At 38.4% G+C, this 13771-nt stretch overlaps 2 protein-coding genes across 10 annotated transcripts in view; one reads left to right on the forward strand and one right to left on the reverse strand.

Annotated features, from left to right (window-relative positions):
* Positions 1-6: 6 nt before the first annotated feature.
* MRPS18C (mitochondrial ribosomal protein S18C) lies at positions 7-5573 on the reverse strand. 5 transcript variants are annotated; one of them, XM_068542720.1, is made up of 7 exons: positions 5084-5573; positions 4772-4936; positions 3953-4008; positions 1942-2025; positions 841-898; positions 243-302; positions 8-158 (listed from the first exon to the last, which is right to left on the reverse strand). In XM_068542720.1, exons 2-7 carry the CDS (start codon positions 4869-4871, stop codon positions 82-84), a joined length of 435 nt encoding a protein of 144 aa, XP_068398821.1. In that variant the 5' UTR covers positions 4872-4936; positions 5084-5573; the 3' UTR covers positions 8-81. The 5 variants fall into 5 exon arrangements, with proteins under 5 accessions (XP_068398823.1, XP_068398821.1, XP_068398820.1 ...); XM_068542719.1 differs by having other exon boundaries at positions 4772-4979; XM_068542721.1 differs by lacking the exon at positions 5084-5573 and adding an exon at positions 5021-5038.
* Positions 4950-13771, forward strand: part of HELQ (helicase, POLQ like) — a 41665-nt gene continuing 32843 nt past the window's right edge. For all 5 annotated transcript variants that reach the window (XR_011073904.1, XM_068542712.1, XM_068542713.1 and 2 more), the window contains exons 1-5: positions 4950-5496; positions 6515-7232; positions 10981-11159; positions 11731-11931; positions 12752-12824. Coding sequence is in view for 4 of the 5 variants with exons in the window: in XM_068542712.1 (XP_068398813.1) it covers positions 5302-5496; positions 6515-7232; positions 10981-11159; positions 11731-11931; positions 12752-12824 (1366 nt within the window). In the remaining variant the exon portion in view is untranslated. The remainder of the gene's footprint in view (positions 5497-6514; positions 7233-10980; positions 11160-11730; positions 11932-12751; positions 12825-13771) is intronic.

A 13771-nucleotide genomic window follows, 5' to 3' on the forward strand; every position in this document is an offset into this window, starting at 1 on the left:
AAAGGTTATTAAATCTTACAGTTTGAGCCAGTATTACCACCACACAACTGTAAAATAAATTTATTGATAACTTTATAGAATTTACTCCCTGTATTTGATGTTACAAACTTTAGGGTCTTTGAGATATGCAGGATCCTTGTATGTAACTGGCATAAACCCTGTAAAGAGATAATGAAAGTTATTCACAAAAGATAATGAGCAAAATTTTGGTTAGCATAATTCAGTTTTTCAGATGCTCTTACCCATTATTTGAGCTCTCTTAATTGCTTTTGTGATTTCTTTTTGTTTTTTCCCACAAAGACCTATAAAAGAAATTGCTTTCTTATTCGTAAAAAAATGCCAGTAATCAAAATGCATAACAACTGTATGTCATGGAAGGACTGGAAAACCTGTAAAGAGCCAGATAGTAACTATCTTAGGCTTTGTGGGCCATACAGTCTCTGGCATCATTACTCAATTCTGCTTGTAGCTCAGACACTATGGAAACCAAGCTATTTACAAAAACAAGTGGCAGATCCGATTTGGCCTATAGGCAATAGGCCCCTGGTTTAAGTAATAGCCTGGGGATGATTATAGTATACTCCCAAACAGCAAAGCAATTTTTTAAGCCCAAGTTTTCTACATGTTGTCAGCCTGTAGTTAACTGAGTATAAGAGGACATGCAAAATAATTGCATGTCTTTGGCCTAAGAAGAGGCTTTCTCAAACTACCCATAGTATCTGGTGTCATAGTAATTTGTAGCACTATTTGAAAATCTGCCAGTTTCCTTAAATAACAGAAGTAGCTTTATATAAGTCTTACCTACATTTAAGTTGCTATAATATATAGAAAACAAAATACCTGTTATGTGCCTTCCATAAATGCATCCAGTAAATGGAGAAATAAACTGGGATAAAAGCTGTTTTGAGTTATATTTGAAAAGGAAAAATATTTACATTAATACACTTGTTATTCAATCTTGAATGGTAAATTTTAAAAAAAAACCTTATTCCACACCTTCAAGTTATGTAAAGGTTTATTAATACATTTCAGACAAACTTCAAAAATATGAATAAAAACACAATTATGTTCATTCTATTAATAGGTCATCTTTTAAAATAACTAAGGTAATCACTAAAGTTGAAATCTCTTATCCAGTGTGTCAATAAAGTCTGTACAACAGATTAATGAGCATATTCTTTCAGTGCTAAAGCTGTTTTCTTGACTTTTCCACAGATAACTTTTCTCAAATACTGTTGCTTTTATAACAAGGTACAAAACATTTCATCTATCATGATAGGCTATCACATAATATCAGACTACAATGAGGTCTTCAAGATGCATAGGTACATCAGGCCGTTTGCTGTTATTCATGTTTTATTAATTTAAATTCTTTAGCACTTTATATGTACCAGGCATCATTCTAGGCACTATGCATAATCCTAATATGTTGCATTTTAAAATTCCTTGGGTTTTCTCCCACCAAGGCAGCTATCACTTTATACTACTGTCAGTATACTTAGCTCCAGCACCATTCTGTCCCCTAAATTTACCACTTTTAATTTGCTGAGTGCTCGACAACAGATAAAATTACATTTGAAATAGCAATATTGGTGGTGAGGTACAGAGATCAACTTCACCAGAGGAGCTTTTCCCAAACTACTGAACTCCACCAACTGAGAATCACTGCCACAGCGAGCTACTGTAAAGACATTTTGGGCAAAGAAAAAAGAGGAATGCTAAGCTGAATTAAAAGTAAATGAGGGACAGCCAAGGGGCTCTCATCCGAATAAAACAGAGATGCCTTGTATCGATACGTAGAAGTATAACGAGATCTGAAATTATGAAGTTGCTAAAACAGTCACCCTACACAAAGCCTGTTATAAAAACTGACTTGCTTCTCTATTGTATTAATAAAGGAGCCAAAATCAAGTATCATAGTGAAGTAAAACCAGAGCTCACCTGTACATTCTTATAATCTACACGTTTTCCACACAAGATACATTTTTTCAGAGGCTCCTTATAAGGATTTTCCATTGGAACAGGCTAGGATAAAGGAAAAAAAAATATGGTAATATAGTTTGTGTTAACTTTGAATCGAAAAAACTTAAAATCTTAGGTTACCACGTTTAAATCTCTCCAAGGGATTAGTTGTACCTTTCTTACTGTGAAAGAGAATACAACAGCTAGGCTTGTAAAGGAAAAATCGAGTATTTCAGAAAAAGATTCACCATTTTAAAGGTTTCAGTGTACTCAAACATATTTTGTGCAAATGTCTTGTTTAAGTTTGGCTAAGGAGGAATTAAGTCATGGAGGAGGATTCTGGGATAAAATACAATCTTTGGAGAAAAAAAGGACTTATGGGAGGAGGAAAAAAATTCAAATCTTCGATAAATGATTCTCTCCTCAAATGCTTTGTCCAGACTGTAGATGACTAAAAATTCTCAGATTTAAATCAAGAAAAACTTAAGCACAACAGATACCATATGCAATTCTTAAATTATAATCCCTAAATCCATCCCCATATTTCTCTAGATCTTTTATCACTATTTTTCCTGTAAAAAGACAATGCAGGACTTCCCTGGTGGCGCAGTGGTTAAGAATCCGCCTGCCAATGCAGGGGACACGGGTTCGAGCCCTGGTCCAGGAAAGATCCCACATGCCGCGGAGCAACTAAGCCTGTGCGCCACAACTACTGAGCCTGCACTCTAGAGCCTGCGAGCCACAACTACTGAGCCCGTGTGCCACAACTACTGAAGCCCACGTGCCTAGAGCCCGTGCTCCGCAACAAGAGAAGCCACCGCAATGAGAAGCCCACACACCACAACAAAGAGTAGACCCCGCTTGCAGCAACTAGAGAAAGCCTGTGCGCAACAACAAAAAAAAAGCCAACGCAGCCAAAAATAATAAATAAAATTTTAAAAGACAAGGCTTAGTGTAATACTATCAGGTTCTTTGACTACAATTTTATGGCCCCAGACTGTTTTGTAAGTTTGTGTCAGCCTTTTTCGGTTTTCTTTTTTCGCTACTGCCTCTAATGCTTCTATCACAAGGCCTCCCTCCTAAAATCAGTTTAGGTGTCTCCAGTATACAGATTCTTAATGTAGAAATGGCTATGAAGTCCCTGAACCGCTGTAGTTGTATGCAAAATTTCAAATGAATGGGACTGTGTGCCTTTTTCTGGGAGAGCCCATAGCTTTCATTAGTCTTAGTGGGTTTAATGACCTAAAGAGGAGCTCTAGTAATTTCCCTTACTCTCTTGACTATGGTGTGAATTAGATGACCAAGATGGACGCTCAGAGGGACTAGAGGGGTTCTGTTTTTTTCCAACTCCTCAAATGTTCTTAATCCAGTTTACATTCATTACCTGTAATGACTGTGTTCCTTCTCTACACTGTGCAAAGTGCTTTATATGGTCTGATTAGTGTCAAATTATCTTTGTATGTAGCAAGAAAACCTATACTGCCCAAGTCCAGTGATAGTACTTGAAACCCATAAAAATACATCTACAGTTTAGAAGAGACTGTACTTAATGTCCTGGTATAAAACTTTAATTTTGATCCCACATTTATTAAAGCAGCCGCCACCCAGCCAAAGTGATGAATAGGAGGAAGACAGAATTGAATTTGAAATGAGGAAGAGAGCCAAGGTATATGTAAACTTTGTACAATCCCTTTGTTAGGTTTTCTGCAATTACTGCATGCACCAAAACTACCTTCTTAAATTCCCAAAGCACATATCTAGGAAGCAAAATATGGTGTTACAGAAGCCATGCTTCTTGCTAGGAATATAGGGATTCTCTTACTTCAAAGTTCACTTAAGTAACTACTCAATTATAATTTTCCAACTCAGACTAATGATTATCATCTTAATTGTTTTTTGTCCTTCAGCTGCACTCTATTCAAATAGCAAAGACATAAGAACTTGGTCCTATTTGCAAATGCCTTATTAAAAGTAAGAAAAAAATTCTTACCAGGTCCTCATTGCTGGTTACCTGTTTATATTGTGAACAACTTCTTCTCCACAGCACTGAAATTAAACAGAAACAGCAACGAACTAATTATTTTTGTTAGCTGAGCAGCTAAGGAAAGATTTTGCTTCTGTGGAGGCGAGATGAATTAAGGGACATAACAGAAAAGAAAGGTTTTATATTCATTACACTAACAAGGTTAAATGAAGCTTAAAAGTCTTCAGATTTGAGGCAGAGTTAGACTTAGGATAAATGTGCTTTCTGGGGCTTTGGGAAAAGGGCATATATATCCCCACCCATACAACCTCCCATCTGTTCCGGAAATTTATATTCCCTTCTCTCCATGAGTAGAGACAGATTTTAATGCAAACTTAAAGGCATTGTCATACCCAAGGGAAAATGAAAAGATTCTTTACAGAGAAGCACAAAGTAGATGAAAGTGCAGAAATGATAGATTCCAGGGCCCATGTCACAATTTCGCCCAGATCCGGGCCCTCAGACATCTGGAAATTGCTGCTAGGTGACTGAAAATGCTCCTTCCTTACCAAGTCTACCCGAAGATCTTGGGCAAGTCCCTGCCTCTTTTTAAGAATCACCCCATAACTCTCCTCGTACATTTAAAAAAAAAATACTGGGCGATATTTCACGCCCTCTTCAGCTTTAAAATACTAGTCACGGGCCATTACAGATTCCCATTTACCTTGGAGAAAACTGCCTAGACACCGGAGTCCTTTAGCTAACAGTGACGACTCCACCGACCTAATTAGGGCTAAGCCAAACGGCTGCAATGCTATAAAGGAGCCTAGGATATGGAGACTTTACCTGCATGAGTCCCAGAATCTGTGAGGCAGACAGCAGCCGTTACGAAGTGCGTTAACGTTCTCCTTCCTAGCCCACTGCAAAGGGCTACCATAGCTGCCATGGTTCGTTGCTCCTCCTCTTCCTTTTTCCAAATCGTCTGGACAAGTCACTTCCGGTATGCTTCCCCTGTTGGCCCAAATACTCGGTTCAAAGGTTCCGAAGGCGAACGCTGGGAATCCAAAGAAAGAGCAGGTGGGGATTTCTATGCACCTGCGCAGTACCTTCCCGTTCTCCTCCTCTCCCTTTTGCCGCGCCGCAAGCTGGGACACTTACGATTGGACGAAGAGAGGGCGGGCTCCTGCGTCTGTGCCTCCGCTTCCGGCCCCAAGGCCCCGACTATTGGTTTGTGATCCTTCTCAAAGGTGGATGGAGAGGCGAGCGCAGCTTCCGCCTGTTGCTACCCTCCCCCTGTTGCTGCGCTCACCCCTTCACTGGGGTTTGGCGGCTGGGTCACGCGGAGCGACGTTCGGGCAGGGTCCCCAGCCCCTGCCATGGATGAAGGTTGTTCCCGCATCCGCCGGCGGGTGTCGGTCCGCAAAAGGAACCGTCCTAGCTTGGAGAGCGTTTCTGCCGCCCCCACCGCGGCCGAGCTTAAGCCCGGCGATGAGGAGAAGGAGGAGGAGGACGACGAGGAGATGGTGGCTGGGAGCCGGCGGCGAAAAACCATGGACGTGCAGCCGGTCGAGGTACAGCCCCGTCACCTCTCAAATTTCCCGGAGTTCCACGTTCCATTTCCCACCTTTGGGGTGATGATACAAAGCCAGGTCTCCCACTGCGCATGCTCACTGAAAGAGGCGTGGGAGACCAGCTGAAGAAGGCGTGGTTGGAACTCCAAAAAGTTTGGCAGTTCCCTTCCCAGGTGCAAACAATTGACCACTTATCTACTAGCCTTCGCGTGATTACCTCGTCTTTGTTATCGCCGTTAATCCTCACCTGTGAGGTGTCGCACTGTTAGCCCCATTTTTATATAGGTATGAAACCCCGAGACAAAAGCTGTACACGCAGCAAGTAAGTGGCATGACCGAGACGCAAACCTAGACTTACAAGTTTCTGCTGCTCCTTGTACTAAAAATCTACCATTTACTGCAGACCTATTATGTGCTGGGTACTTTGTTAAACTATTTACGTTATCTAGATTTTACAACAGAAATCTGGCCCTGAGAAGTTAAGAAACTACACTTCCTACTCCAAATCTTGGGTTCTTAATCACCCCCCTATATTGCTACCTCCAAATTACATCTCTTCTGTTTATAGACCATACCAAGTCAGACTCTCCCTTTCAATTCCAGATTTCTAAGAACAATCTCCTTGGAGTGTCCAGTGGTACAAGCATGATTTTATTACAGGCCAGCCTCTGCAGATTGGAGTATCGGAGGTGAAACGGTACTGCGGTTATCAGAAACTTCTCCCCTTCCAGTAGATGGTTATCGGTCTTGCTGCCATTTTTAAGGATTTAGCACTAGCTTAAGAATTAGAATCCCAGCATCACTAGGAGGACAGTTTATGCCAGTCACTTAACCTCTCTGGGCCTCCATTTCTTGATCTGTAAAATGGGATGATAGTATCTATTTTATAGGCTGATTTACATTTAGGTCTGTGAACCATAAGTGACCATATAATTATATGCTTGATAGAGCCCTCAGCTGAAACTTTTATTCTTAATGAAGCTAGAATTGACCATAAATCTTTTTGTTTTCTTTCCAGAATATTGACAGTGAAGAGGACCTGTTTGGTGACTATGATAGCTTTGCTGAAAACTCTTTTTTAGCTCAAGTTGATGACCTGGAACAAAAATATTTGCAACTTCCTGAACATAGGAAACATGCTACAGACCATGACACTGAAGATCTTTGTTCAGAAAGCATTAAACACAACACACTCAGCATGACTACTGTAGGCGACTGTACTGAATTAAAAATAGATGAGCACACGAAGAACCAGAGCGGGCATGAAGAGGTCTCTATTGAACCTGCAACTGATGTTTTGTATGATATACCTTCTTCACAGGTTTTATTCTTTGAAAATTTATATAACTCTTCAAATGATTTGGGTGATCCATCTACTGAAAAGAGGGATTGGAACTCATCCTCTCACAAGACTGTGAACAAGGAATTGCCCATTAATAACGTAGAGCAACCACAGCAAACTGATGAATCCTCTTCTAAAGTCAGAACTAGTTCAGATGCGAATAGGAGAAAAAGTCTTAAAGATCATCTAAAAAATACCATGACTGGAAATGCCAAGGCCCAAACACCAGTATTTTCTAGGACTAAACAGCTCAAAGAGACTCTCCTATCTGAAGAAATTAATGTTGCTAAGAAAACAATTGAGTCATCATTAGATGACCTTGGTCCTTTTTATTCATTACCCAGCAAAGTGAGAGACCTTTATGTTCAGTTCAAGGGAATTGAAAAATTATATGGTAATGTTTTTTGCTGGAATGAAAATAATTTACCATCATTACCATAATATTGATGCAAATCAAAAGAAAACTGATGCTTCCATGGTCATATTTCTCCCCTTAAAACAAATCGAAACATCAGTCCTCTCTGAGCCTTCCATCCCTATCCTGCTACTATTGAACTTCTTTCCTTCCCTTCGTGGCCACACTTCTCCAACGTGTTATCCTTGCTGCTTCCCTTTCCTCACTTCAGATAATTCCCAGTCCACTCCAACTCTGGGTTCTGTGCTGTCACTTAAGATACAATGACTAGGGGGTCGCAACTCAGTGATACTTTTAGTTCTTACCTTCTTTGACAGTTGCTTACCTGACAAAATTGACCAAATTCTTCTTGAAACACCCATTTCTTGACTTCCTGACATTCCACTCTTGGTTTTTTTTCTCTGATTGTCTAGCTGCTCCTCAGTTTTCTTAGCTAATGCTTCCTTGGCTGGCTCTTAACTTTACTACCAAAACTTAGTTGCTGAAATTCCATTGACTACTCATATGTCTTGAGTGAAAGAAGTCAGTATTTGTAAAACTGACTGAACTGTTTAGTTTGATTAAAACTAAACATTTTTAAGGACAGCTAACATTAGGATTTAAGTGCAAAGAAATAGTATTAATAATTCATTTGTCTTGTAATGTTTTTCAAAAATCCTGGGTCCTTGCATATATTTCAAATATGTGTCATTTTAGACAGAAGGGACACTTGCTTCCATCCCTGAAAAGCAGCCTATCATCCAATTACTTCATAATTATTTCTGAAACTCCTAAGTTAGTATCTTATGAACCACATGAAAACATGAGTTCTCATCTCAGGAGAAGACGATCAGGTTGGAGAAATAGGACTACAGGAAACAAAGTCTAATATAAGGCTCTACAAGAGTCTAACAAATTCTAAATTGCAAGGTTTGCAGTTTAAGAGCTACAGGTGTATATTGCCCTTGAAGTAGATGTTAACTTTCTTCCCTCTGCTTTTCTCCTAGCACCTTGTTTTTTGTCTAATTTGCATCTCCTGCCAGAATGAGTACCCTGAGGGCAGGGCTCTATCTAACTCATCTTTTTCTTATGTGACTAGCACTGTGCCTGGTACACTCTGGTAGGTTCTCAACTGCTGGGGTTTGTCAGCCTAGTTATGAATTCTGGCCGTGTCACTCAAACACAGGTTTTGCACTCTGAGCCTTAGTTCCTGCTCTGTTAAAAAGGGATAATAATAATAGTTGTTTTTCCAGTTCTGTGTCAAGGACATGCCAAATTAGACGTTGGTAATGACTGTCAGTAATTATATTGATTGCTTCTAAGTAAGAACTTCAGTAAATAACTTTTTTTTGGCTGCATTGGGTCTTAAGCTGCGGCACGCAGGATCTTCGTTGCAGCATGCGGGATCTTTCGTTGTGGTGTGCGGGCCTCTCTCTAGCTGCAGCACGCGGGCCTAGTTTGCCCTGCGGCATGTGGAATCTTAGTTCCTGGACCAGGGATCGAACCCGCGTCCCCTGCATTGGAAGGTGTATTCTTAACCACTGGACCACCAGGGAAGTCCCAGTAAATAACTTCTTAAAATCCCTTTTTATTTGTTAATCTGGCTTAAGCATGACCAAGTTAAAGCATAAATATGTGTGCTACTTTTCACTGAGCTAAAGCAGTGCTTCTCAAAGTGCAGCTCCTACTGCAGCAGCAGCAGCACCTGGAAATTTGTTGAAATGCACATTCCCAGGCTCCACCCTAGCCTTCCTGAATCAGAACCTTGGGGTGGGACCTGGCAATCTGCTTTAGTAAGTCCTCCAGGTTATTCTGATGTGTGGAAAGTTTGAGAGCCACTGAGCTAGAGAACTTCAACCTTATACTGTTATTTTTGCCTCTTAAGTGTAGAATTATGCTTAATTTGTTCTATAGAAATGTTGGGAACTAAGTTAATGTAATTTTTTTTTTTTTTTAGTGTGTGAAGATAGATGTTATTCCTAAATATTCATTATTTTGGTCATTTTATACTTTAAAACTCTGAGTTGGATAAAATGTGGATATGGTCAAGTTGTATTTTCACACAGACATCTGCAGTTTGATAACTAGTGGGTGATACTAGTCGGAAGTATTTTAATATTTAAGTATTAAATATTCAATTCAAATATTTTTGAAAATTTTTTATTTAAGCATAGTTGATTTACAATATTAGTTTCAGGTGTACAACATAGTGATTCAGTATTTTTATAGATTATACTCCATTTAAAGTTATTACAGGGGACTTCCCTGGCAGTCCAGTAGTTAAGACTCCATGCTTCCACTGCAGGGGGCACAGGTTCAATCCCTGGTCGGGGAACTAAGATCCCACATGCAACACGGCACAGCCAAAAGATAAAAAAATAAGTAAATAAAGTTATTACAATATAATGGCTATATTTTCCTGTGCTGTAAAATATTGAGATAAAGTAAAAATACATAGTCGTTTGCAAATATTTCAGGCTGAGAATTACATCATATGATTGTGCAATAATTCAGTCTTCACCCCTTGATGGCTCTTTGTTATATATAAACAATGCTATGGTGAACATCTTGCACATAACCTATATATATATACCCTTTTATTTCTGTAGGTGTAGAGTTCTACAAGCAATACTGCTAGATCAAAGGCAGTGTGCAGTTTTATTTTTGATGCTGCTAGATTGCTTTCCAAAAAGATTGTAGCAGTTTATGCTTTCATCAACCATACACAAAAATGCCTGTTCGTGTCCACTCTAGTCAACTCTGGATTTTATGTGTGGGGGGGCTTTTTTCTTGGTAGCTGTTTAACATTTTTTATTTGTTTATTTTGCCAACCTGATAGGTAACAATAGAGCATCTTTTCATGTATTTATTAGCCATTTGCATTTCTCCCTGGTGTGAAATGTCATATCTTTTGCCCATTTTTCTAGGGATAAAAATGATGCATATTTTGAAGACTTTTGATGATCCACCTTGTCAAATTTTCCTACAGAGTAGTTACACTAGTTTTCGCATTGTTTTGGATCTGATGTGATCCTTTTCATAAATTCCACCTTGCTAAGCTGTAGAAATCCTGGATGTCCTAGTTAATAATCCTAGTCTTTTATGGTTTAAACTGTCTCATCAATCAGTTTAAGGTGGCATTCAGGCCATTCAAACTTCAGCTCCCTGTGAGAGCTGGTTGAATAGTCTTTCTTAGTTTGTGTAAAACCTCATAAATTTTATTCCTCCTCGCCCTGTTTCTCTCTAAGATGGTATTTGGGTGAATGAGGAAGGGAAGCTTACACAGTGTCCTTGCAGAACATAAGAGGAAGGCCTTAGAATTCACACAGATCCTTGAAGTGCCCGTTAGCCCCTCCGATGTCCCAGGTGACAGACATCTCTTGTCCAGCAGGCGCTGTCTGCCCTGTGGAATCTTAGACCTCAGCCTGCAGCTGGCAAATAGGTGGGCTAGTTGCCCACCTCACTGACCAGGCCTGAACTAGAATGCACACCATGCATTGGGGATTTTGACGATTAACATTGATATATAGTTACATTTATCACTATGAGAAGATGCTACACAGGGTAAGATTTGATTTTTTCTTCTTAGAAAACTTTGTGATTGTAGAAGGGGAAAATAAGCCTTTTTTTTTTTTTTTATCACTAAGAGAAGATGCTACACAGGGTAAAATTTGATTTTTTTCTTCTTAGAAAACTTTGAGATTGTAGAAGGGGAGAATAAGGCTTTTTTTTTTTTTCAATTCCACAGAATGGCAACATGCTTGCTTAACATTGAATTCTGTGCAAGAAAGAAAAAATTTAATATATTCCTTGCCAACAAGTGGTGGAAAAACCCTCGTGGCTGAGATTTTAATGCTGCAAGAACTGCTTTGCCGGCGAAAAGATGTTTTAATGATCCTACCATATGTGGCAATTGTTCAAGAAAAGGTGTGATTTTTTTTTTTTAACAAGTGGTATTTGCTAATGTAATTTCCACATTCAGATATAAAAACTAGCATAAATGTAACAACTTTTTATTGACTGAGAAAAGGTATCTCTATTAATGATGGAGAATTATTATTTTTAGGATGTGCAAATGCAGTGTAGAGTACTTAACCGAAAATCTCTTCTAATTACCTGTTTCAGAAGGGGTTTTATTTTTTTCTAAACCTGTGGATTAAACTCCATTTTACATGTTGTATTGATATTTAGCCTGCTTTTTCAAGGAGAAACTAACCAATTATTTTATCAAAATAAATGAGTTATTTTGATTTTTTTTAACATCAGAGGAGACACTTAAAATTTATATTTATATTATCTAGTTTAAAAGTGGCATTTATTTGCAAAGATTAATACATTAATTATGACATTTCTTATATATACATAGGTATGTATTATCTGTGACCTTGTTCCCATTGTTTGGTATTAAACATTATTTTAGATTTTTTAAATTCCTGTGAACACTTAATAATTAGGATTCTTATCTGATTTTTTTTGTTTATTTTAACTAATATTCTAGATTTCAGGTTTGTCAACTTTTGGTATAGAACTGGGTTTCTTTGTTGAAGAATATGCTGGAAGCAAAGGAAAATTTCCTCCAATTAAAAGAAGGGAAAAGAAATCACTATATATTGCCACTATTGAAAAAGGACATAGTCTGGTGAACTCCTTGATTGAAACCGAAAGGATTAACAGTCTGGGTCTGGTTGTTGTAGATGAGGTTGGTCACTCCATTTATTAATTTATCAACATTTTTATTATACTAACATTTATTATTATGTGGATCTGCTTAATACCTTTATGAGGATAAGTAATTTATTTTAATATATAGATAACACAGATGAAGACGTTTCATGCATGGTAATCTTTTTTTTTTTTAAACATTTTTTATTTCTTTAATGTATCTATTTTATTTATTTTTGGCTGCATTGGGTCTTCGTTGCTGCGCGAGGGCTTTCTCTAGTTGCGGTGAGCAGGGGCTACTCTTCGTTGTGGTGGACAGGCTTCTCATTTCTGTGGCTTCTCATTGTGGAGCACGGGCTCTAGGTGCGCGGGTTTCAGTAGTTGTGGCATGTGGGCTCAGTAGTTGTGGCTCGCGGGCTCTAGAGCGCAGGCTCAGTAGTTGTGGTGCACAGGCATAGTTGCTCCGCGGCATGTGGGATCTTCCCGGACCAGGGCTCGAACCTGCATCCCCTGCATTGGCAGGCGGATTCTTAACCACTGCGCCACCAGGGAAGCCCCCATGCATGGTAGTCTTAGATTCAGTTTTGTGTCAAGTGTTTCATGAAGAGTGAATATATGTATATATGTTCAGTTTTATAATAGTACTTATGAATTCCAGATGCCAGAATGTTGTCCTCGGGACAACCTCATTAACTTAAAATACCAGTGAAATAAAGTATGTGTACTCTAGTTGCCATAACGAAAATGCTTGAGTTATAAAGCAAAGATTGCTTCTTCATTTCATCAAATGTATGCTTGTTTTATATAGGTATTCTATGCAGATTTACTTTTCTCCCTTTTTTTTAAAAATCTCAAAGTTGCACATGATTGGTGAAGGAAGCCGTGGGGCTATACTGGAAATGACTCTAGCAAAAATCCTCTACACTAGCAGTAAGTATTCTTTCAAATGTGGTCACTAATTGATTTATAATCAAGAGGCCTATAAAAGACTTAATTCTATCACTAGCTAGATTATGTAACCTAGAGTAAGGTACTTAAGCTTTCTGCCTTAGTTTTTTATGTCTAAAGTAAGCTTATAAATTTTTGTTGGAAGAATGGATGAGTGAGTAGAATTGTGAAGATAAATGAAGTTAACATGTGAGGATGTCCCCTATCAGTATCCTACACTTACTAGCTATGTGTACTTAGGCATGTGACTCAACCTCTCTTTCTTCATCTGTAAAATGGGGATAATAATGGTACCAACCAGATGGGATTGTTGTGAGGATTATATGAGTTAACACATGTAATGGACGCATTCAGCCATGCCTAGCACGTAGCACAATAAGGGTTTGCTGCTGTTGCCACCATCAGTATGATCATCATACCAAGAAAACATTGTATATGAATAGTCACTTTAAGGAGCTATTTTACAACATCAGATAGTCTTTAAATGTATATGAAATATTCTAAATATCTTCTCTATTATTTTTTGATATACTATTGCAATAGCTTATTAGTTGTTATATATTGTAATAGTTTATATATGGAAAATTATTAATCATAAAGGTCAAATCTTAAGAATTATTTTTAAAATTTTGATAACAGTGCTATTTAGTCAGGTTGTAGCACTTTATAATCATTTATTTAAAAAACATTTATTGAGTACCCCCTGTGCATCAGGCCCTGCCTTTATCAAACCTATATTTCAGTGAAAGTGAACAGATAATAAGCAGATAAACAAGAAAACATACGGTGTGTCAGATGGTGACAAATTCTATGGAAAAATATAAAGCAGAGGAAGAGGGGAAAAATGATCATCTACTTGTCAAATCCAGTGTACACTGACTGTCCTTGTCTTAATTTCTCTTCAGCATTTGATTATTTATCATTCATTT

This window comes from Eschrichtius robustus, chromosome 4, assembly GCF_028021215.1.
Source record: "Eschrichtius robustus isolate mEscRob2 chromosome 4, mEscRob2.pri, whole genome shotgun sequence".
Lineage (NCBI taxonomy): Eukaryota > Metazoa > Chordata > Mammalia > Artiodactyla > Eschrichtiidae > Eschrichtius > Eschrichtius robustus.